Genomic DNA, 23,937 nt, shown 5'->3' with positions numbered 1-23,937 from the left:
GGGGCCGTCCGAACAAGTGGAGCCTCGACGACGTTAGTTCTTTCTCATGTCAGCATTCGACATTCGGCACGACTTTTCGGGCCGGCGGCATACAGACCAGGTCGGTTGTTTCCTTAGGGTGTAAGCATAGTGAGCGTTCATGGGCGTTCACGCAGGCGTTGTGAGCGAGTCCTTCCACCAAAACCTTTCCTACGGTCACCAAAAGTACGTTACGATGTGACGAAGCATATTCCCCAAGATCATGACAGCATGCCAGCTTGACTTTGATTTGTACATCATTACGGCATAAATGTTTCCTTTTCTCTCTCTGATGACGGCGGCGTCTTAGGCAAATGTGTCGGAATCAGACGCAGCGCGGTATACAAAGGTGGAGGATGAGATTTCACGGGTTACATAGGTCGCGCTGAAGGGCGGGAAAATAGCATCAGGGTATTCAGCAGACTACATGTGCGAAGCGCAGTGTTCTTGGAAGGTACGACGATGGGATACAGCCCTGTCTCGGCCGAACTTGCACGGCTGTAATGCGGAGATAACAATCAGGAAAGTTTCATGACGTGCCTGTTGCCGCGTGCATACAGTCCATCTGACCAAGGGCGTGCCAAGACATGGCAAGGTCTAGCCCGATTAGGCGATTTTTTTGAGGTGGCAATGTGTTAGCGTGCCACCTAAGAAAATAAGCGAAATTAAATCCCTAACTAATTCTTAACTAATCCTAAACTAATTCTACTTTAAATATAAATAACTCTTTAAATATAAAAGATATAAAAAAAGTTTATATTATAAAGTTATAGAGCCTATTTATATATATAATTATATAATATAAAACTTTTTTATATCTCTTATATTTAAAAAGTTATTTATATTTAAAGTAGGATTAGTTTAGAAAGGATTAAGAATTGATCCTAAATCGATCCTCCGTAGCGGCCTTGGCATGCCATGTCTCGGCGTGCCCTAGGTCAGATGGCCTGCATCCTGCTGTTGCCGCGCACGTGGCGCGCCGTTGTCTACAAGGCTGTACTTCCTAAGGTTTTGACTAAAGCATGAAACCGAAACGTTCCTCATAACAAAATCCCCCGATTGGGTTACGGGGTGTTGGACAAACTTTAGCAAGTACGTTTCGCCATGTCTTCCTCAGCCTCAACTTCCAAGGCTGGAGCGAGCTGTCGGTTGCTTGAGAATATGCCCGAAAGAGGAGGAAGTATAGCGCAGCCCAGGTCTGTGTAATCCTTTCTAGCCGATGCCCCCAGTCGACTCCGAAGCTTGATATAGGGTCTCCTGGGGCTGCTTGCCTCTCATTCACGTCTCAAATCGACGTCTTTCTACGTCCGCGTTCCGCCAACTCTTTGGTTATTTTTTCCGTTATCTCCTGCTTGTGTGCTTCTTGGCAAGCGTTGCTACTGGTAGCTTCCGTTTTAAAGGATCCCATATCTCCAACAAGAGGCTTGTTGGACACTCACTACTGTGTCACTGCTCCATCTTGGTACCTAGCGACAACACTTCCACTCGCGACAGCTACATTGGCAGCGGGAACGAGCCCAGTATGCCACCTACGAACGTATCGTCGCTGGACCCCGGTAGACAGACTGGACCGGCTTCCTATGAGTTGACGAACTTTGGCGGACCTAGTCAACAGTCATCCCTTGCGACTTTGAACTCGCAGTACAGTGCGGCGTCGTTGAAGGATCCAAGACACCAGCCGTCTTATGCGACTTTGAATTCGCTGCGCAGCACACACAAAGAGCGCGTGATAGAGGACAAGGACAATGAAGATACAGACGAGAGCAGGCTAGAACCTGATCAATCGAGTCAACCTAATGTGAACGACGCGTCCAAAATACCGAATGGTGGGCTGTGGGCATGGCTGCAGGTCGTCGGAGCATTTTTTCTGTTGTTTAACTCTTGGGGCGTAAGTAACAACCACGTACAGACTTCATGTAAGACCTGAACTGACTCTACACCACAGATTATCAATACATTCGGAACATTCCAAACATATTACGAAACGAATCTGCTTGTCAGCTCGAGTGCTTCAGCCATATCCTGGATCGGGTCTATACAGGCGTTCCTGCTCCTCTTGGTCGGCGCACTCACTGGTCCCATCTATGACGCAGGCTACTTTCGCGCACTGCTCATCGTGGGAAGCTTCATGTTGGTTTTGGGCCAGATGATGCTCAGTCTATGCCATACGTACTGGCAAGTCCTTCTTGCTCAAGCATTCTGCATCGGTATTGGGACGGGATGTTTGTTCATCCCTAGTGTGGCTATCCTTTCAACCTACTTTTCTACTCGGATCGGAACAGTGATTGGAATTGCCGCAGCCGGGTCATCGCTTGGCGGCGTCATCTATCCCATCGTATTCCACAAACTCATCTCTAAAATCGGATTCGCTTGGACGACGAGGGTGCTCGGCTTCATTGTTCTCGGCACTATGATTGTACCGAATGTTTGTATGCGCGTCCGCGTTCTTCCGGCAGAATCGCGTTCTCTTCTCGACCTGCGCGCCTTCCTGATGCCGTCATACAGTCTCATGGTCGCCGGATTCTTCCTTGGGTTTATGGGCTTATATATGCCGTTCTTCTATGCACAAACCTACGCTATCCAAGAACATATCACGAGTGAGAGTATGGCATTCTACCTCCTCGCCATCATGAATAGTACGAGTGTCTTTGGGCGTATAGTACCGAATTTGGTAAGTTTGTCCGCAACCCTCCGTAAACTACTTTTGTTTGGCCTGGAGTTGCTAACTTCTCTCCGTCACAGTTCTCCGACAAACTCGGTCCTTTCAACGTCGTAATTCCCTGCTGCATCATCTCTGGCGTTCTCTGCATATGCTTCATGGGTGCCACCTCCTCCGCCGGCATCATCGTACTCATGGCATTCTACGGTTTCTTCTCCGGATCTTTCGTCTCGCTTCCACCCGCCATTGTCGTTCAGCTGAGTAGTGACGCGCGAGACAAGGTCGGCACAAGGATGGGTCAGGCCTTCGCTGTCGTGGGTGTGGGGCTGCTTATCGGAACGCCAATCGGAGGTGCGATTCAGGAACAAAGTGGTTTTGCTAGCTTGTGGGTGTTCGGAGGGTGTTTGTTGTTCGGATGTGTGTTGTTGCTTATTGCTGCTCGGGTGGCGTTCAAAGGGCGGAAGATCATGGTCAAAGCATGAAGTAGGAAACGTGAGCACGAAAGAGAACGAACCGTTACGCATGGAAGTCTATGACAGTCTATATCTTACTCAACATCAAGGGCATTCCCCAACTCCAGATACCCGAAACAAAAGACATTGAACGATTGCGCGCATTACTTCGCTTCACACCACGCCTTCAGGTCACTGTTGTAGCCATCCCATCCCTTCTCCGTCTTTGCCGGGAAGCCGAACTTTCGTGCCACCGCGTTTTCACCCATGAGAAACGACAGCGCGCCGCTGAAGACCTCTTCTTGCGTGAACTTCGTGCCGCCTGGGATGGTACTACTGGGCTCGAAATTGAAAGAATGCGTGCCCGTGAAGAGAAGCGGTATTGACCCTGTCCACGCAAAAGACGTAGGTGTGTTATGCTACAAACTTTATTAGAAAATGTTGCGTCATAGTCTATTACAACGCAATATGACGCACTTGGATTGGAGCATCCATCTTTTGTCCCGAGGAGAAGACGACGCGCATCTTGTTCTCGGGTTCGACGGGGCCGAGCGGGGTCAGAGAAGCGAAGAAGCCTTTGTGGTACTGCGGGAGGGATGCGAAGTCGAGAAACTGATGATCTTGTAAGCATTGTGGTCATCAAGCTTTCGATTAGGCCGGGACAGGTCAAGCTCATACCTTTGCGCGGACGTCTTCCGGTGAGGATGCGATGTCTATGCTTGCTGTGACGGTCATAGCTGCGAATTGGCAGATGAGATGCGATGATCACTTGGTAAGCTCAATGAATAGGATTTGTTACGACGAAGACAGATTTGAACTTTAATGTGACGGTAGGAGATGCAGTGATGATATTTATTGGGCAATGCGCGGTACCCTCGTACGAAGCCATATCTACAGCTGAACTCACCGGACGAAAGATACCATGATATGCCTATGCCTTTTGCGGCTCAATGCGCGCATACATAACATCGTGGCTTTACACTGCATGGGGGCTTGGGAGACTCTTTGCGCCTTAGTGTCAAAAGATTGATGGAAGAACGCGAGAAGTGGCGGTGCGGCACATCTTAGGGGTCACGGCATCTCGCCCAATGAGCCGCAAGCGGTTTAGCTTGACCCCAGATTAGGCCGATGTCCCTCCATGTCAGCCCATGACCTCCCCACCTGCCCTTTCAGCCACCTCGTCCAATGTACCGCATTCGTCTCATCCATATGCATCTCGCAAAACCCAAGTCTGGAATATGGTCAATGTAGCCGGCCGTTCGAAAGGGTGCTCAACCTGCCGCAGGCGCCGTATCAAGTGCGGTAAGCGCCAACGTTGTGCATATTAGACATCAGGCTGACCCTACTAAAGATGAGACTCGTCCAGTATGTCAGAGATGCGAAAAGGCTGGCTTCAAATGCGATGGACCACAGTCCATTGTCTTTGTTCAAGGCAAGATTGTCAAATCTAGGAGGTCGCAAAAGTTGAAGACCAAGGCGGCAGACCCGCCTCTGACGACTGCATGGAAGAGGCAGGAAGTAGAAGAGTCTACCTCGGAATCTCCTGAATATCGCTTCGATCTACCTGAAATTAGACCAAAGTTCAACGACAAAGAAGTTTACATCTGCTACGCACGCCGCCATCTTCTCCCAAATGGTCCCATAGACCTCGGGTTGCAGGAGCTTCAGACCTCAGACATTGTCACGCAAGATTCCGCAGCAGAAGGGAGCAACAGTTCGCTATTTGTTCAAGCTGCACTCAGCTTTGCAACCCTTTTCTTCGGGGCGCAGCATCACCAGAGCCGGATCCTCACCGAAGGTTATGCCATACATGGTGTAGCTCTTAAGCGGCTAAACCAGGCTTTAAGCCAGCCAGAGCGCCGCACGCACGACGACGTAATCGTCTCTGTCATTCTGCTGGCTATGCTTGAACTCTTCATGCCCACCGGTCCCAGAAACTGGCTCAAGCACATGCTTGGATTGGAACAGCTTTTAGCACTACTCGACCCAGCATCCCTCGTTCACGCGTCATTCCGAAGACTAGAGCTCTACAAAGGTGTGCGACATATGATACTGATTGCATCATTGAGGAACAGAACACCATCAATTTTTGCGAGGCAACAGTGGAAAGCTGTACTGAGAACCGCGCTTTCGCTCGAAACACCAGAGGAACAGGATTTACATGACGTACTTGCCGATTGCTCAGTACTAATCGCAGCCAGTGACGAGCTCTTCAAGCTTCAGCATACGTCTGGCCCAGGCTATGCCCAAAGGCGACAAGAGATGCAATGTAAGGCGGAAGAGCTCCTAGTCTTTCTTGAAGCGTGGAAACTGCGATGGGATAGTAATGAGGGCAACGTTTACATTGAAGAAGAGTGTCTTGATCTTAATACTGCCGAAGCGTCACCGCGCATCATCTACAGATTCATGAGCGACTCGGTCGCGCGGATGCTGATGCTATACAACACAGCATTGATATACGCCCTCCGCGTCATGGCGACGTTGGAAATCAAGAACGAAGCCTCGCAATATTTCTCGAGCGACATGCACGGATATGCAGGCGCAGATATTCGGAGCGAAAGCTCTTGCTATCCCGCTATTCGTGCAGCGGGCCTCGATATCGCCCGTTGCATCACTGACTATCTGCAACACAAACGTGTGCGGGGAGAAACAGACTTCGCCTCACCTATTGTACAATGGGCTGTGATGACCGCCGGGCAGGCGTTAGGTGGCGAAGACTCTTCGGACGGCGAATGGATGATCAGCCTGCTGAAAGGAGATGCTATGTATGCAATTGCGAAGAGAGCTTGGGAAGTTTGAAGGTACTCATAGGTTACTCAAAACGTGTAAGTCGAGAAGTCGATAGTTGCGCGGCTTTGTCGCAGCTGGCATAGTGTTTACTAATAAGATTCAGTTCTTGTGCAGTTGGAGTACGAAGCCACTTTCAAAAGGTCTGATCATGCATGCGTTATTGATTGTTCGTTATCAACACGTTCGAAACCTTTGTTCGCAGTGCTGCTACTTTTGCAGCCCATATCCCCCTACCTCCCAACAATCTTCTTCTCTAGATACCGCGCAGGTATATACACCAGGGCAGTCACAACAAATGTGAACTCATTTGCAACGTCACCCCCATCAGCTCCGATAAGCCCACCTAGCGGTCCGACATACCACGTTTCGACCATGCCAAGGATCCACGCGACGATTCCGATGGCGAAGGCGGTGCCAGCAGCAATACCCAGCGGCAGACGACTGGGATCGTTCCAAGCATCCAAATCGTAGTTGTCGAAGCTCATACGGCGGAAGATGACGTGCTCGCTGCAAAGAATGACAAAGTACTGGGTTGTCCAATAACCGAGTAGACTAAGGAAGTTCTCCAAGTAGACGCTCAGTTGCTCACGGCCACCAATAGCGAGGCCAAGGATGGCGGCGAAACAGACCAGAATCCAGATGAAGCGGGGAACGCGCGCAAATGGGCGGGAAAATTGCTGGCAAGAGATGGCGGCGCTGTAGATCGAAATGACGTTTACGTTGATGCCGGAAAGGACCAGAAGCGTGAGGATCAGCTTGGCGAAACCACGTGGATAAAGCATGGTTTGGATGAGAAAGCCCAGGCCGTCGTTGTCGTACACTTCTTGCCAGTCTGGTCGGTTGTTCATGCCGAATGATACGACGCATCCAGCCAGCATGCCGATGGAAGTAGGAATCGCGATACCGAAGGTGGTCATAAGGAAGACCTTCCAGCGGGAGACGTTGATGGGGTAATGAACGTAGTAATCGGATGCCATGGTCTGCCAGGATGCAGAGCTACCGTAGACGATAGCAATCAAGCTCAGGACTTGTCCACTGAGGTCCGCTCCCTTCAGCTTGGGCGTGTTGCTGTTGTCGGTATACTTGCCCGTCTCGGCAAAGAAAATGATGAAGATGATGAAAAAGACGAACCACGCATAGCGTTCATAGACCAGGATAGCTCGCAGACCGACGAAGGAGATGAGCGTAGCAACCACAGCCAGAATAACGATACCAACGATCAGCGAGATATGGCCATCCGCCACAGCAGTCAGAGCCAAACCACCCGTGATGCAAGCCACGGACGCCCAGCCAATCTGCACAATAGTGTTTAGGGCAGCAATAACCTTGTTAGGCCACCACCCAAACGCATATCTCGACATGGAGATCTGCCTCAGCCCAGTTGGCGCACCGAAGGTGGCAGCGAACCCTGTCGCTGCGCCACCAAGGATAGACGCAAAGATGGTGATGACGATACTCTGGCGAAGCGCTAGAAGCACAAGGATCATCAGCCAAGCTGTTGCAAGTGCACAGGGAAAGCAGTGGTCTTACTCAAACCAAACTCATGTCCAAGGAACCCCGTTGCGAAACAGGACGTGTTCATTGTGCCCGAGGCCCAGAGGAAGAACATGTTGAGTTGGTGGTGCCATGGCACGTGGCCCTTGTCTTCTGGCAATTTGCGACTGATGGCTTCGGATTCAATGCCTGCAGAGGTAGAGGTACGAAGTCAGTATATGTCTCACGTGCACTTCGTACAGTCAAAACTTACCTAGTTTCGCATCCAATCGCTCTTCGAACCGGCGTAGTTTGGCGAGGAATCCTGTTTCGCGCGGAACGGCTGTAGCAGCGCCGACCCCTCTGCCGCTGTCTGTCGAAAGACTGGCTTCGTCCTGGGCTTTTTCCGCTGACAACATCATGGGCGAAGCCGATCGTAACGGATGCTCAGAAAGAGATGGCTAGAAAGGGTGGTACAAAACCAACCCAGGGTCAGACCAGGCGAAACATGGTCATTCTATAGTACATTACCCCACCGCGCACACTCGGCTCCCAGCCGCGTCATGAAAAGCCGTTTTGACGCCGATGACAGGGTGCGAAGAAAAAACGAGTTGCCGTATGCCGCCTAGCCTGTGTGCTTGCGAAGAACTAGTAGCTCCACTCTTATCTCTGACAAGCACTTCTGGGCAAAGCTTAGCCTGTCGGCAATCGTGGGTTGCTCCCTCGGTAAGGAGCGTTGCGTGTGAGCCCTGCATATGGCTTGATGCTTATCAGGAGTTGGTGTACGTATTAGGTGCGACTTCGGTCTGTGGCTGACTAGCGGGATGGTTTCGAGCTTTCGAGCCGTTCACAGAGCGGCTGCCTGATTTGCATTCTCGGAGCAGGCCGATGCGTAAGCACACTATCCTACAGGCCGTGTGCGAAGCAAAATTCCGTCACGCGCTGTCATTTCCCAGTCCGTGAGACATTTTCATCATTTCCACGAAGCAAGGCAGAGCGCATTTATTTGGCGCTCCAGCAGAAGGAAGCTATCAACTATGCCAGCCCTCTTAGTGTACATACTATACAATATATTGACCCGTTCAGATCATGGTCGGGCATAAGTCATGCATCAGATGCAAATGTATTCATGATTCCACGTACTGTCCGCTACGCCGCTTACGCGTGTGCTGATTGCATGCTACCACCGTTCTTTAGCAAGAAACTGGCAGCCTTACTGGTTAAGGGGGTGACTGTTCCACGCTCGGGTTGTGCTTTCTTTACTCCCCGCCGATTCTTCTGCTTCATCTGTCCAAGTCTGGCGGGTATTCCTGAGCCCAGACCACGCTCCCATAGAGCATAGCTGATAACCTTGTCTTGACCAGTCTTGCTGCGCTTCTCAACCTTGGTGGGCTTGACGCGACGCAATTCGACGTTGCCCATATTAATCAAATCGCCCAGGTCAGCCCTCCTCTTGGCTTCGGCATCAGATGTGGCCTGCTGCTTCGCTCGCTCACGTGCCTTCTGTCCTTCTATGTGCATAGCGCTGAAGAGACTGGTAGGCTGCGGTTTGGCGGCCTCTAATAGATGATTGTATAGGTCGCCTAGGGTGTTCGCGGAAGAGAGGTGTGGGTCAGAGATGCGGCAGCCGGTAAGTTGGTAAAGGCGTTTGTAAAGCTACAGAAGTCAGCAAAGGCAAGATAAAGACTGTCGATACACGTACAGCGAATTTGACGTTGATGTCAGTGACGGGAACGTTCCGCCATTTCGTCTCTTCAGGCTTGATGGCAGACGACTTTCTGCTACTCTGCTGGACTGAGTTCTTCAGAGCCGCAAAGTCAGCCGCCAAACGTTGCGCTCTCTCTTCGAGGATAGCATGTCGCGACTCGCTCGCTGCTGCTGGGGCGATTTGGTTGACGGGCTCCGGGTCGGCTGCATGGTCAAGAGACTCGGGTTGGAGTCCTTCTTGAGCACCTTGAGGTGGCGTGGTTTCTTGAACGACCACTTCCTCAACGACCACCTCCTTGACGGGCGCTTCAACTGGCTTGGCGCGAGGGACGGGGCGGTTCGACATAAAGTCAAACGGCTTGTTCTCGCCATCCATCTTGACCACCGCCGCCCTTTTGTGTGCTGGTGTGTCGGGGTCCATGGTCTGTACTTGCTCCTGTGCAAGGCCGGCATCCTCAAGTTCCTCAACGACCTCTTCAACGAGCAGCTCGTCCGATTCCGCTGGCTCAGTCTCCCAAGAGGGCGCCGTTTGCATCGTCTCCAGGAGATCATCCAAACTCTTGTGCTGGGGAAAGGCAAGAGCAAGCTCACCGGTTTCCGTCTTGACTAGCTTGATGTCCTTGACCCAGCGTGGCCGATCGTAAACACCTCGGTTGGCAAACTTGGACAGGTCCATATCTAGATCAGCCTGCTTCAGGGCATAGATCTCGGCGACAGCTTGTGTGAAACGGGCACGCATATCGGTAACTCGGGTAGCTTTGGCGTGGAGGCCAAAGTTGTAGTCGGTATATGGGCGCTTAGTCTTCTCGTGTACAGTTTGCGCCATAAGCAGGTTCTCGTCCTTCAAAGTATATGGAGTGCCTGTGAGCTCTTCGATCTCATTGGCCATGTCCAGTGTCAGTGGCGTGTACGTCCGTAGCGTGAGTTTCTCGAATTCCTTAGCCAAGTCCTTTTCGACCTTTTCCTGTAGCCATTCCTCGCCACCGACCCGAGGAAGACCGCGTAGATACTTGGCCGGCTTGTATTGGGGGGATTTTGAGGCTTCCTCGTCAAGGACCTCTTCGTATTCGCCCTGGTCTTCAGGCGCTATGCGGACCGGTGATGTGGGATCATAAGGGTCGACATGTGCACCTATAGGCTCCGAGTCGCCAAGCAGACGCTTCTGCCATCTTCGCACGAACTGCTGGTGCTTTCTCTTGTCCTGTTTACCCGGTAGCAGGAAGGACTGGGGTGCGGTTGTGGAGAAGGCGGCGGATGTGGTGCGGAGATGGGTGCAGGGCGACGGGGCGGGGCGGCAAGGCAATGGCGAGACTCGTTGCCGTATGCAAGCGGAGAGGGGATGTGAGGGATCAATTGCCCGCGAGGGGCGCGGTATTCGGCGCATTGGGTTCGAGATGCGGGTGATGCACGTCTACTGGAAATTCCTTCGACATGTCGACGAGCACGCCAAGCCGCCGGACATGGGCCAATCAGCGCTCTAGCAGCCCCGAGCCTGGGGAAGCCTGCACCATCTGGTCTCTGCCTGCACTTTTTACTTAGATGCAGAGATATCTGGAACTGATATGAAAAAAAGTACTGTCGTGAAAGTGTCTATTATGTATATCATGAAAACTTCTTCACGAGCCACGTAGAGCCCCTCTCGTCATACTCGGCTTTGGACACGAGCAACTCCTTCAACAACTCGGGCTGGCTAGCGACGTTGGCTCCTCCTAGCCATGTGTGTTTGATCGGGTCATCTGCCCTCGCCACGTTCAGCGTGTACTCGGCTGGTACCAGAGCCCTCAGCTCCGTCTGCATTCGTTCCATAAACCCGGCAATCAACGAGTTCCCGCCTACCACTACGACATTCGCCAACAGGCCGATTCTTAGAGCCTCTGGCAGTGTACTCAGCGACTCCATGACGGCGCCAGGTATGCCGGCTTCCTGAATGCCAATATCGGAAGGGTTGAAGAGGAGCTCGGGCACGGCGAAGCGCTCATTGCCTAGAGGCAGCAGATCTTCTCTCGGTCCTTGTAGCGGTTGTAGCCCTCGGCGCATGCGTGATTTTGCAGGGTCGTGGGGTCGCGCATGCCCGTGTATAGCATTCTCGTAGTCCGGCAGCACATAGTCGACCACTATGCTCGAATCCAGCTCTCGTTTATCTCCCAGCCGTCCTTTCCAAGTGCGCTCCAGATCTTGGGCGAATTGCTGCGATGACGGCACTACGTACGAGACTGCTTCTTTGATCTCGTTGAGCAGGTATGTCTCTTCCATCATGTTGTAGTGCCGCAGCGAAGAGAGCTCTTTCAGGTAGTTTGTGAGCAGCTTCCCACCGACTGTGAGCCGCCGCACAGCCGATTGCATGAGCTTGCCATTGTAGAGAGGGAGGACGGTCGTATCTGAGTACGATGTGTCGATGATAAGGAGGCATTCTTGCGGTAGCGATGCCAACGAGGACGCGGTGGGGGGGTTGTAGGCATTGAGTGTCGCGCCAACGCATCGGTAGTAGGCGGCGAATTCGAACTGCTCGAAGATGATCTCGTCGCAGTTCTTCTGCAGCTCTTTCGGGCAGTTTGGCTTCTCTGTCAAGACGAGGTTCGTGTCTTTCGGATCACACTGCCTACTGTCAGTTCTCACATCCTTCACGAGCTCGTGACTGTGCGTACCCACCCTCAACCCCTCCCCCACGGCGTCGCCCATGAACTCGTGCTCCCATATCGCCTTCTCCGCCTCCCAGTTGACGATGAAGCCCTTCTCCACTGGACGGCGAAACGCCAACTCTCCAAAGTCTTTACACGAATCGAGCTCGGCGCCGACGTAGGTGCACTTGTCGCGTGTGCTGCGCGCGATGCAGTTCGGAATGACGCTGCAGTCGTCGTATGTGGGCTCCGAGGCTGGAGAGACAAGACCGGCTTTGATCGAATATGCGCCGTTATCGAGGACGAGCGTCTTGTTAGGTGCTGCAGTCGCCGACTTCCTGGACCCTTTGGGTGCCATCGTTGGTGTTTGTTGGTTTGCGCTGACGGAGCGATTCGCGACGCCAGATTTCCGACCAACGCCTGTTCACGTGCAGCCCACCACAGACCCTTGACATCTAGACGTCAACTTCTTCCCCAACCATCATCGGAACAAGACCATAGACTGTACACCGGGTGACACGACCGAGCAAGCCAGTCATGACAGATTCGAAATGCCTAGTTCAGCCACCAGCACATGACTATCGCTGTAGGCGTGACCCGACTAATATAAGCAGGTTGGAAGTGCGGAGTATGCATGCCCCGCGGTGCACACCGATCGCTGTCTGTGGTGTCCTTCATACTTCTCTCATTGCGTATTTCCGAGACATTATGGCTATCGCTCGCTCTCCCTAGGCCCTGAGGCTCGTGTCCAACTAGTCTATGACGTCAATCTCTCTTTGGCAACGAGGCACACGAGCCCACGAATACCATTCAAACAATCTTTGAATCTAGAACCCTAACATCCAGATTCCTTTGCAATGGACGACTGGCAGGACGCCGCCTTCTCGACGCGGCACATGCACAACCGCACTGGCCGCAGTGGAAAATCCAAACATACGAGCGCATTCGACGTACACAAGACATTCGCAAGCTATTCAGTCAAATGTCCGGCATGGCAAAAGGCCCTAGGCGCAACGGGGGATACGCAACAAGAACAAGATGCATCTCTGGAGCTGTATCGCTTGACCGAAGGCGGCGAGGGTGTCGTTGGCCAACTGTCTTTACCGGGCTTGCTACAAGCGTCGGTCATCTTATCTGGCAGTCGCGACAGTCTTCGGCGAACGATCGGAGAGATAGAACCAGACGAATCAAACGAAGAGGAAGATGAGGATGAGGACGAAGAAGAGAGCGAAAATACAGAGCCTGAGTCTCCCGAGAGGACTCGCTTCGAAACATTCGAAAAGAACAGCTTCCGTTCACCAAAGTTCTGGTTCCGATGGAGCGGCAGCCCTGCAGACTCCGGCCATAATGCGTCCAAGGCGCCCGAACACAACGAGACAGAGTTAGGGTACATTGTCTTCTCTGGAAACGACTGCCGCAAGTTCAAAGGCACGATCAGCTGCACAAGTCTGAAGTGGAAGAACGTAGCAATCACTGGTCACAAACTCGTGGCACGATCATCGTCGGATGCACAAGTCACTTGGGGGAGAGCTGGAGTCTTAGTATAGAAGGCTTATGTTAAACGATAGCTGGCGACCGTGTTATCGACCAGATATCAGGGAACGTAACGCGAAGACGGTCGTGAAACCGAGTGAGCGAGAAGCGATTCGTAGCTATACTACCTTCAGTCGCAGCACTCAATATCAGCAACCGCTGATCGTTCCTATGCCGGGTCAGTACAGTGTTTCTGCACAGAATCGACCAAGGGCTCAGCGTACCCGGCCAATTCATATACGCCAACGATACCCATCGCCCATTACCAACTCCCCCGGAGACCTTGGCCCAACGCATTACTCATGTCAGCGCGAAATTGTTTTCATGTCACGTCACGACTCACTTATCCCCATTCACCTCAGTAGTGCTGGATGTGGTGTAGCAGCTTAACTTGATCTTGGTACCCTTGGGGTATTGACCCGGCGCCGAGCAGCTCGTCTTCGGGCACGTTCGGTAGCGCAGCCCGTCGACGGCGACAGTTGCATCAACGACGGCGCGTTTGTCCATCTCGGACGCAGGGGCTGCAAGGGCGACCGATGAGAGAAGAACGAGGACAACGGCTGTGAGCTTCATGATGTGCTGATTTTGATGGATGGCAGGAGAAGATACGAATAAGCTTGGATTGATGGAAACATGGACACAGACGACTGCGAACGGTTATTTATACTTCAACTTTCGATCTCTTCCCCTCTTTCATCTTTGCATATGCTCGCATTTGTCGTGTCCTCCAGTCGCACAATGCAAGAACTATTGTGGGGTCTGCATCTCTTCCCTCACTTTCTCTATTTCTGTAGTCAGCGATAGATGCATATTCGACAAAGTCGTCCAATAGATATGTCCCTTGCTGGCTTCATCCTCGCGTTGCTCGCATAGCTCTACATACTTAGGCGGTACGCGCTGCCTCTTGTTGCACGAGGGTTCAGCTTTAATATGGTTCCTCGTATCTATCCATTTGGCCCCGTACACAACTTCTACGTGCGATGACGCACCCCAACTCATTCAGACTATGTATTTATAGTCTGCTTTCTACACCACTATACTCTTACATAGTAAGTCCTCATGCGTCCTAAGTGTGGACATCACTGATGACATAACCCAGCCAGCCATCCGTCCTCATCTCAGTCCATCATGCAGACCAAAGACATGCGACACGATGCGAGAATATGAGACTTTATTCACCCAGTGGCCTAACACAGAGTCGCACTACGCAACCTTACCAAGCCATCCCTAGCTGGCTACCTTGACGCCCTTTTCTGGACCACTTGGTTAAGGCGCACTGGAATGTGTCATTCAAACAGACTTCCCAATGACACAATGACACCAGAGATGACTTGTAGGCCGTGGGGATAACGTTGCGTCATGGTAAACTCAAGGCCACGAGTGTTGGACATAGCTAACTCAGGTCCCCTTTGCCTGTCCGCGCAAAGTCATTCTGTAGATGCTTTGGGAATAGAAGATTGGTCATGCGATCTCTACAATGCTGTATCAGACAGGTTTGATAGCTGTCCATCTATCTGAAAGGGCGTCAAGACCCACACTTCTGTTTGTTTGTTGTGCTGCCTAGTCACGTGCATGACTCAGCCTGGACCACCCGCAGCAACTGACAACTCGAACGCGCGCTATAACCTCTGTTTCTTTCCTGTTAACGTCTCCTGTCATTCTCTTGACGCAACCGAACCTCGCGACCGCAACCTCGCAGCACCTCGTCGTCATGACGCAGTACCAAGCTAACACGGTTCAGTCACGCTCACTGCGACGTCGCCTACTCAAGGACATCGCGGAGATCGAACAAGATCCATATCCCAACGTCCGCATTCACTTCCAGGACAACGACATCACAAGAGCGTGTCTTGTTCTTACTCCGGAAGGACAGAAGCCACTCCACCTCAAGATCCGCTTCAGCGGCCGATATCCGCTGGTTGCGCCCGACGTCACGATCCAAAGCGCAATCATCCATCCAAACGTCTTCAGCGACTATGTTTGCGCCACCATGCTGAACACCGATGAGGGCTGGACGCCGGCGTATACCCTCAAGGGTATCGCTATCCAGCTGCTGAGCTTCTTCTCTAGTGATTCGCTAGAGCAAGATCATGGTAATCGCACTGTCGATCTGGCTTGGTATCGGCAGCAAGAAGCTCAAACGTTGGGAGAAGATCGCTTCAAGTGCTCTCTGTGTAGATTTGGAGAAGACTCGTCACCAGTACCAGCTGGTGGAATGGAGGTCGACTCACCCAGACCAGATGTTGTCGCCCCAGCCCCTAGCCAGCATCAGAGAGGCCCCTCGGGGTTGTTTAGGCTACCAGATGAGATCCTTCTCGAGATCCTCAGCAATTCCAAGACCGTTGACGTTTTGGCCTTTGCCGACGCCATTCCCTTCATCAAGTACAAGATGAACTCCTACGACTTCATCCGCATTCGCGAGTTGCAATGCTTTTGTCTCAAAGAATCATTCCTCGACGCCAAGCTTGGTATTGGTATCGCCGTGACAGGCGGTAACCGGCCGGTCTTCCGAACAGAGTTTGATCTGTTGAGTCACGAGGCGTTCTACAAGCACCACATCCGACGCAGCGTTCAGGGTGTTAAGTTCGATATCTGGCTACCTCTACCTCTGAGCCGACGCCACTGGAATCAAGTTAGAGATCATGTGATGGAGAGCACGCTGGATATCCACAGGACTGCGAACATTACGAACCCTGGAGCTTGCTATGTGGATATCCTGTATCATACTATGAACACCGTTGTCGTTCAGTTCTCATCAGATGCGGAGAGCTACAGCGGCCCTGACGCACGCAGCACCTTGAGTCACGCGTCAGAGAAGGCCGTAGACGCGTACTTCGGTCTCTTCCACCTACTGCTATGCCTCGCGATCGAGAACTCTCACATCACTGACAGCGCCAACAACACGATCAGGCGCTTCATGGCCGGTCCGCGCAACAAGGCGAACTTCCCCGATCTCGGTCACGTTCTCATAGCGGCTCTCATCTGCGACGACGGCCTTACCGAAGACCTGACGTATGAGATCATCGAGGAAGCCATCATTCGCAACGTCGTCTGGATGCTTGATGAGAAGGGCGCTGGTATGGCCGAGCTGGCATACCTGGAGCCTTCCAAGGTCTCTGAGTACCGTACCAGCAAGACATACGCTGCCTCTCCCACCTCATACCGTCTCATGATGTTCCTGAAGATGTTCAGCGCAGCAGCCCGTCCACCCGGTAAGACCCTGGTTGAGCTTCGCGATTCGTTGTTCGACGCCCATGGGGCTCCTCCACCGGGTACCTCAACGCGCATGGCCGAGGACATTCGCGAGATCCAGCAGTTCGACGCCTTTCCGCAGTTCTTGGCCAAGATGGGTCTTAAGGATTTGCCTTCTCAGCCTCAGTTCACTTCGTTCCTTCGGCGCACCATAACCGACAGTGTTGCCGCTGGCTACTCGATCATGCCCCTGAGCCAGAGCCGACTTTACCTCTTGCGACAAGAGGAGGAACGCTACGTGGAGAAGTCGGAAGATTTGCATATCTCGCGGGATGATTACTGGTGGTACGAGAACAACAGTTTCAGAAACCCGACCTTCTTTCCAAATCGCGGCGGAAGAGGTGGCGGTAGATGGGATCGAGGCACGCGTGGTGGCAGGGGTCGTCGGTACTAGATAGGGCTTTTCATACATCCTCTCCATTTGTAAAGCATAGCAGTCTTTGCGCAAGGGTTCGGCAGCTTCATGCTCGATGTAGATAGTGCCTTGCAGTACGATAGCTCATCTCGGCTCTTACTGTCCGTAGAATCAGCATTTCATCAACATCTTCCTGCTTGCTCATGACGTTGCCCCTTGCGATACAGTCCAGAGACGGGTAAACGGCCAGGCTAGCACCATGCAGCATCTAGACTTCAGCCAAGTAGTCGAGTGTGGGGAAAGGCGCAACAACGTCATGTCGCATACTGTACCACAAGGCAGGTATTGGAACACCGCACCTCAAGTTCTGGTCACCTCTTCTTCCTCACCGACATCTCTACAAAGTCAGCCTTCATAACGACTTCAACTTCGCCTCAACTTCTCTTCACATATCACAACATGTCTGGTATGCTTTCGATGTCGAGTGCTCTTCGCTTCAGTAGCTAACAACTTCCAGACCAGCTCGACGACAAGTTCATGAACTCCGGTGGCGGTGGTAGCGCACCACCTCCCAAAGAATCAGGCGACAAGGGCGATTCGTCAAAGAAGGATGGAGACAAGAAGGATGGCGGCAAGGGTGAGGAGAAGAAAGGTTGAGAGGCATCGGGGATGAGGTGGCTGGTAGCGGGGTTGGAGTTCGCCGATCAAGGACGCCTCGGTTGACGCGTCGGAACACGCGACGAGATGCGCGAGCATAAACACGTAGTCACGAACAATCGAACAACTTGATTGAAGACGGCTATTGAACATTGATGTCAAGTGTGTCGCAGATTAATGATGCAGCTCTCGGTAATGACTTCCGAATCGTCATCTTGACGTTGACGCGACCCCACGTTCCCATGACGTCTACACACTGTTCAAAAGAGCACCAGTACGCCCAAATCTCCTGTTGAAGGCCCAAGGTACCATAACCCAACAGCGACAGTTCCAGCAAAATCACCATGCCGAGTACGTCTCCCGCACCCTCCACGTCATTCCTCTTCGCTAACACCCTATGTCAAGACCAGGTCAACGATCCCTCAAAGAACAGCGAAGAGACCTTTGGTGTGCAAAAGTCCGCCAAGACGCCCCAAAAAGCCGCTCAAGACCAGGAAGACTACGAGGCGCAGAAAGAACATTCGAACAGTGGCAGCAACACGCACTCGGGGACAGGCATGGAATATGTTGATCGGAAGAACATCAAGGGAGATGAGAAGCAGAGGCGAGAGGGTAACTAAATGGCGTGTCGTTCCTTAATACAAATGGAATCCAGATCTCTGCCCACGTTTTGACTAGGCTATTATCCAACATGATGCCTTGCTCGCAAACTCTTCAAAACCAACCAAAGGGCTCCCATTGAGCAACAGCTGCCGGCATCGGGATGCCGATGAACCCAATCAACATGATCAAGAGCGAGAGGATCATCTTAATAGCGCCGAATATAAGAAGGAAGGCCAACTTGGCAGCGGTAAGGGAAAGGATAAGGAGAACGATCCCAAAGAGCAATATGGCAAGGCCCTGCAAGATTGTTCCCACCACCTGCAATAAAGCCTGAATGTCGGGTTGTGAAGTTAGCAAGTGCATTATACACACGGTGAACCGGATCATTACGTACCCAAGATCGGCGGTAGAGAAGTTGTCGCATCTCTACATAAGAAGTCGTGGTGGTGGACTTTCTTGTATGAGTTGCGCTGTTAGATTCGAGCCCCTTTTCCGCGGCGCTGATATCGGCCAGGCTATCTTTTTCGTCTTGGCTAACAGTGTGAGACATCGTTGCGATACTGCTTTGAAGAGTTTCGATGCAATGTATTGGGAGGGAGGAGGTGCTGAGCCCATTCGGCAGGGCACAGCAGGGCTTTCAAGGTGTGCAGTGATGTCCGGGTAGCGAGACACGCGACCATGGAGCCCCAGGAGGAGGTACTCTGGTTCTACCCATGATTAGCAACACTCGCGCAGATCGAGCAGTGAACCACTCAAAATGCATGCAATCTACAGAGACTCGCAATACTGACAAAACAATAGGCGTGTCGGCGGAATCTTGTTCATATGTGCCTGTTGCTTTGAACAGCTCCAATAGAGATTATACACCAAATGTCATGGAATGTGTGGGCCTAAAAATACGTACTTGGTAAGTCAGTCCGACGATAGAAAACAAGCACATAGTCTGCAAGTGCCCTGACCCAACGTCACTTTTGAGATAAACATGAAAAGCTCGATATGCGAACACCATCCAGTTCAAATGTCGACACGGCATCTAGTATTGGAGCACACGGCTGGCATCCATCTATATGATTACAGTCTTGCCCACATGTCCACAATACAATTATTAATTTGGTACGAGCCACTCCTGAATACCCACACAATTATACCGTTAGCCTCCAGCGGACAGAACGCTCAATCAAATCCCTTCCAACCACACTTGAAATGACGCTGCCATCCAGTGTACCCTTTATACATGGGTTGCCAATCTGCCGCGTTGAGATCCTGGCACCACATGTCTTTGGAAACCAGAGGAGCATTCTTCTTGTTATCCTTACAAGCTTGCTCGCAAGTCTGCAGCCTCCATGGGTCACTTTCGATGCGATTTTCTGTTGTCATGTAAGGCCTGCATGGGATGCCCGGCATGGAATCGCAGCCGGTTACCTTCTTGCGGATCTCAAAATTGACTTTGGCCATATCACCATTGTGTGCTAGGAAAAGTTAGCGCGTGTCTAATAAGGCGATTATAGAGTTCACTTACGTTCATAAACGGTCACGTCAACTCCAAAAGGCATTGAATCACCGTACGGACGATTAACGCTCTGGATGTAGTCGGTGATTTTCGAGTCCTTGTTGTGACCGCGTACATTGTGGAAACCCGCGTGGAAGCCATTGGGATCGTACAAGTCCCATCCTAATTCCGCGTAGTCGTCGTACAAGAATTGCTGAAATTCCACTGTCCAGTGGCCGTTCCTGTCCATAGGTGTATGGCTAGGAGCTGGTGCTGCCGAAGTGGTGGACGGCGAAGAATTGGTGGACGACGAGGAACTGCTAGACGACGAGGAACTGCTAGACGATACCTTGGAAGAGCTTTTTGAGGTTGATGAACCCATGCTAGAGTACGTCCACGTGTTTGATGGCTCATCGGGATTGTTGTTTCCCTCATCATCATCCAAAGAGAGCGGTGCTCGGGTACATGCTGGGGCGTCGGAAGTTAGCGTGCCGGTAGTAGTCAGCGTTGTCGTGGTGTCGTAGCCTTTAGCCGGCTCGCAGATGGTCCTTGTGGCATCGATCAGCGGCATGCATACAGATGTAACCATCGTGGATGATGTACCACCGCCGAAGAAGCCATAGCTAGAAGGCATGGACGAAACGTCAAAACCCTCCGTGCACATGACGAAGCGATCAGTGATGGTGGTCCGCATGTTGTCGTCGCAATCTTCTGGGTCTGGTTGGTCCGCCGGTTTAGTTGGCGCCGGGCCAGGCTTCGGCCCACAACCGCCCGGAACGGTACAACCTGGAAGGCTACAAAGTTCTGGCGGGCATGGATCACACCCTGTTGGACCTGGACAGTATCCGTCGGCGCCTATAATACCCGCCGTAGGCGACGGGCCGGTATGACAACCGAAGAAGATGCACGGGTCACAGCCGAAGATACCACATGGAATGGTGAGCGAAATGGGCGGAACGACATCTTCAGGGCAGCCAGGCCCGAACCCTAGTCCCGCCCACCCGCATCCACACCCGAAAAGCTTACATTTAGGGTTCGTAGGTTTTGGAAACGATGTCGGCTTTGGCTTTGGCGGCTTTACTGATGGATCGTCATCGTCGCTATCGCTAGGACTGTCGCTGTCATGATCCTTGTCACATTTGTGTATGACACAAAGGCAAAAAGGCCGCTTGAAGAGTAAGAATGATGCGAGTCTCTGTGTGGCGCATGCAGCGATACAGTTCTCCTCTTTGCACTCGGGGTCGCTGTCTGTAACCGAGTCTGGATCGCCTGGGTGACCATCCTTACCACCGTCGGCATCCGGGCCAAACCACCATCCATAACACCACCAGTAATTAGCTGGCTCAAGACATTGGTGCGGTGGTTCATCATCGGGAGGGCGAGGGAACACCACGTCCACACAATACTTTAGACACCACTCGAGGGAACGACACAATTCGGGACAGCCTACGCCTGTAGGCATCGGGCTGGGAGGTATAGTGCTGCTCCCAATCACGATCGGAGCAGAAATGGAGCCACTTGCGGTGCTGCTTCCCGAGACACCAGGAGGGACGATGATGGAGCCGCTTGGGGTGCTGCTTCCGCTCGGAGGGATAATGGTGATGCCACTCGAGGTGCTGCTTCCCGAGACACCAGGAGGGACGATAATGGAGCCACTTGGGGTGCTGCTTCCCGAGACACCAGGAGGGATGATGATGGAGCCACTTGGGGTGCTGCTTCCCGAGACACCAGGAGGGACGATGATGGAGCCGCTTGGGGTGCTGCTTCCACTAGGAGGGATGATGGTGATGCCATTCGAGGTGCTGCTACCAGGAATTCCAGTGGGGATGACGATGGAGCCACTCGAGGTAGTGCTTGCCGTGAAACCAGGAGGGATGATGATGATGCCAGTAGAGGTGCTGCTACCAGAAATCCCAGTAGGGATGATGATGATGCCTTCTACAGTAGTGCTGCCTTGGACTGAAGTCAATCGAGTGCTCGGGATTGCGCTTCCAGACGATTGTGCAGCCGAACTGCCTTGAGCACTTGACTGAGCCACAGAAGATGAGCCAGAAGGCGCGACGAGTGATTCAGACGCGGACACAGAGGTACTAGGTGATGCCGATGACCATGCAGTCGAAGTGCCACCGGCTTGGCTGCTCGATATACTCGTGGGCGCTACAGATCCCGCGGAAGAACTCCACGCTCCAGAAGATGGGGCGGCTGATGATCCAACCACTGAGCTTGTCGGGGCGCGGGAAGATGGTGCAGTAGAGCTTCCTTGAATCGAGGATGCAGTGGGGGGCGGCACAACGACACTTGAGCCAGCTTGAGAGGATACTTGACTGCTCCAAGCTGCGGTGGACGACGGGACAGAAGACGGCACGGAGGATGCCCACTGAGAAGACGAGGATGCAGCTTGAGAAGACGAAGACGCAGCTTGAGAGGACTGTTGACTGCTCCAAGCTGCGGAAGACGACGGGGCAGGAGGCGGCACCGAGGACGCCCATTGAGAAGACGAAGTTTGGCTGCTCCACACAGTAGAGGATGGCGGAACAGGTCCTTGCACTGATGATGGAGGCGCGGAGGCTTGCACCGAGGATGCCGACTGAGATGATGCAGCTTGAGACGAGGGCTGACTGCTCCATACCACTGAGGATGGAGTTGCGGAGCCCTGTACTGAAGACACGATCGATGGGGGTGGGACAGCGACTGCAGAGGACGGGCTCGCAGAGCCTTGCACCGAAGACACAATGGACGGTGGCGGGACAGCGACTACAGAGGATGCGGAAGGTCGAGGTGAGCCTTGTATCGAAGACACAATTGTAGGCGGTGGTATAGCGACCACGGAAGACGGAGGCGGGCGGGGAGAGCCTTGCACCGAAGACACGATGGATGGAGGCGGGACAGCAACCACGCTGGAGGCGACCGGGGGATAGTGGACGCTGGTCGGTGGAACGACGGTACCTTGTACAGATGTCGTGACCGAGATCGGGTCGGTAGGAATTCCGTATTGTCGGGGAATTAAGATGGACGAGGGATCCGCCGCACCCTGGGTTCCAGCCTGTCCGCTGCCGACCGTAGAAGCGACCGTAGAGGATGGAGAGCTGCCGGCGTAGCCACCGGTAGCGGCCAGCCCTAGAAGAGTGAAGACGGAAAAGCGCATCGTCGGAAGCTGCAGTCGTCGTCCGCAATTGCTTCGATTTTGAAGAGGGCGAAAGAGGGTTGAGGAAGCGAGTGGAAGGCGCGGTGGAGGGGAAGCTGTACGAGGCCGGTGAGCGCGAGCTGATATACAACGGAAGAGCTAGGCACAAGCGCTAGTCGGGTGGTGAGGGTCTCGAGATTAGGGTCCGTGAGGAAGGCGCGACAGGGTGAGGGGCAAGTCCGCGTAGGCAACGGCGTGGCCAGTATGCTAAGTGAAAGAGTGTGCGGCTGCATACCGCTCGGCCTGGCGGAGGTGTCAGATGAAATGGAGCGCAAATGTTTCTATGCTTGTCACCAAGAGCAGACCATGGCAAGAGCCTCGAGGTCATTCCTCCGAGCTTGTAGTCATTGAACCCAGTGCCTATCATCACTGCTCTTGCTCCTGGAAGTGACATCACGTAGTACTCTTAGCAGGATTGTTGTGTCCACTTCTCTTCCTGATCCTTGTACTTCCACATCAGTTGTACGTATATACCGGGTTTCAAACTCACGTAAGAGCTGTTGACGATCTAGCTGCAAGTAGACACACCCATCGGTCTGGGTAGGTATGCTAGTGGGACTCGATTCACTCGGAGATTCGAGGTTAGTACGCTGCGACTCACATTGATGATTCTAGCAAGCATGAGACGCGTATTCCAAGCATTCCCATTATCGAAACAGACCGATCTGAATAGTTGCGGCGCAACTGACTGCCACTCAATGGACTGACGTTGCAAGCGTATGCAACATCGTGAAAAGCGAGGACAGCGTCAGAGGGTAAGTTATTGGGGATGGTGAAATGATTTTTGAACGACTATAACGAGATCATATCCAATGTCTACGTGGAAGCTGAACTCGAAAGGGACTGAAGTCTAGTTGCAGCACACGGGCGAACGTGGATGTTTTCCAAAGGAAGCAAACGGATGTGACGCTGCAACCAATATAGGTCTAAAAAAGATGAGGAGATACCTTGGGCGGTAGGCAGAACGCTGATTGAGACATGAGGATAAGTTGCGTTGATGATCGCACGTTTGCTGGTGACAGCGGCAATGATGAGATGGATGAGGAGACGAGCCACGCGACCTAGAGACGCGACCGCGATGCCCCACTTTCCGTGACGCGCTAGACACGCGTCAGGCGCCCCGCCGCCCCCGGGGCCTGCGGTCTTC

General features: G+C 52.7%; 9 protein-coding genes across 9 annotated transcripts; 4 read left to right on the top strand and 5 right to left on the bottom strand.

The window, feature by feature from the left end:
- Positions 1-3,293: 3,293 nt before the first annotated feature.
- J4E93_000158 (uncharacterized protein) lies at positions 3,294-3,864 on the bottom strand (the record flags this gene model as incomplete). Its single annotated transcript, XM_049338121.1, has 3 exons — positions 3,294-3,548; positions 3,607-3,741; positions 3,808-3,864. 3 exons carry the CDS (start codon positions 3,862-3,864, stop codon positions 3,294-3,296), a joined length of 447 nt encoding a protein of 148 aa, XP_049204006.1.
- Positions 3,865-4,367: 503 nt separating this feature from the next.
- J4E93_000157 (uncharacterized protein) lies at positions 4,368-5,928 on the top strand (the record flags this gene model as incomplete). Its single annotated transcript, XM_049338120.1, has 2 exons — positions 4,368-4,376; positions 4,504-5,928. 2 exons carry the CDS (start codon positions 4,368-4,370, stop codon positions 5,926-5,928), a joined length of 1,434 nt encoding a protein of 477 aa, XP_049204005.1.
- Positions 5,929-6,149: 221 nt separating this feature from the next.
- J4E93_000156 (uncharacterized protein) lies at positions 6,150-7,811 on the bottom strand (the record flags this gene model as incomplete). The annotated part of the gene is made up of 3 exons (XM_049338119.1): positions 6,150-7,387; positions 7,450-7,602; positions 7,667-7,811. 3 exons carry the CDS (start codon positions 7,809-7,811, stop codon positions 6,150-6,152), a joined length of 1,536 nt encoding a protein of 511 aa, XP_049204004.1.
- Positions 7,812-8,550: 739 nt separating this feature from the next.
- On the bottom strand, positions 8,551-10,483 carry J4E93_000155 (uncharacterized protein; the record flags this gene model as incomplete). Its single annotated transcript, XM_049338118.1, has 2 exons — positions 8,551-9,048; positions 9,095-10,483. The coding sequence occupies 2 exons, from the start codon at positions 10,481-10,483 to the stop codon at positions 8,551-8,553; spliced, it is 1,887 nt and encodes a 628-aa protein (XP_049204003.1).
- A 218-nt stretch (positions 10,484-10,701) lies between these two features.
- Positions 10,702-12,075, bottom strand: J4E93_000154 (uncharacterized protein; the record flags this gene model as incomplete). The annotated part of the gene is made up of 1 exon (XM_049338117.1): positions 10,702-12,075. The coding sequence occupies one exon, from the start codon at positions 12,073-12,075 to the stop codon at positions 10,702-10,704; it is 1,374 nt and encodes a 457-aa protein (XP_049204002.1).
- A 538-nt stretch (positions 12,076-12,613) lies between these two features.
- J4E93_000153 (uncharacterized protein) lies at positions 12,614-13,264 on the top strand (the record flags this gene model as incomplete). Its single annotated transcript, XM_049338116.1, has 1 exon — positions 12,614-13,264. The coding sequence occupies one exon, from the start codon at positions 12,614-12,616 to the stop codon at positions 13,262-13,264; it is 651 nt and encodes a 216-aa protein (XP_049204001.1).
- Positions 13,265-14,961: 1,697 nt separating this feature from the next.
- Positions 14,962-16,896, top strand: J4E93_000152 (uncharacterized protein; the record flags this gene model as incomplete). The annotated part of the gene is made up of 1 exon (XM_049338115.1): positions 14,962-16,896. The coding sequence occupies one exon, from the start codon at positions 14,962-14,964 to the stop codon at positions 16,894-16,896; it is 1,935 nt and encodes a 644-aa protein (XP_049204000.1).
- Positions 16,897-17,858: 962 nt separating this feature from the next.
- Positions 17,859-18,134, top strand: J4E93_000151 (uncharacterized protein; the record flags this gene model as incomplete). The annotated part of the gene is made up of 2 exons (XM_049338114.1): positions 17,859-17,865; positions 17,920-18,134. The coding sequence occupies 2 exons, from the start codon at positions 17,859-17,861 to the stop codon at positions 18,132-18,134; spliced, it is 222 nt and encodes a 73-aa protein (XP_049203999.1).
- A 1,156-nt stretch (positions 18,135-19,290) lies between these two features.
- Positions 19,291-19,856, bottom strand: J4E93_000150 (uncharacterized protein; the record flags this gene model as incomplete). Its single annotated transcript, XM_049338113.1, has 2 exons — positions 19,291-19,586; positions 19,637-19,856. The coding sequence occupies 2 exons, from the start codon at positions 19,854-19,856 to the stop codon at positions 19,291-19,293; spliced, it is 516 nt and encodes a 171-aa protein (XP_049203998.1).
- Between the last annotated feature and the right edge of the window lie 4,081 nt (positions 19,857-23,937).

This window comes from Alternaria ventricosa, assembly GCF_023758065.1.
Source record: "Alternaria ventricosa strain BMP 2768 chromosome Unknown scaffold_1, whole genome shotgun sequence".
NCBI lineage: Eukaryota > Fungi > Ascomycota > Dothideomycetes > Pleosporales > Pleosporaceae > Alternaria > Alternaria ventricosa.
This window is presented reverse-complemented; position numbering and strand designations above follow the sequence as displayed.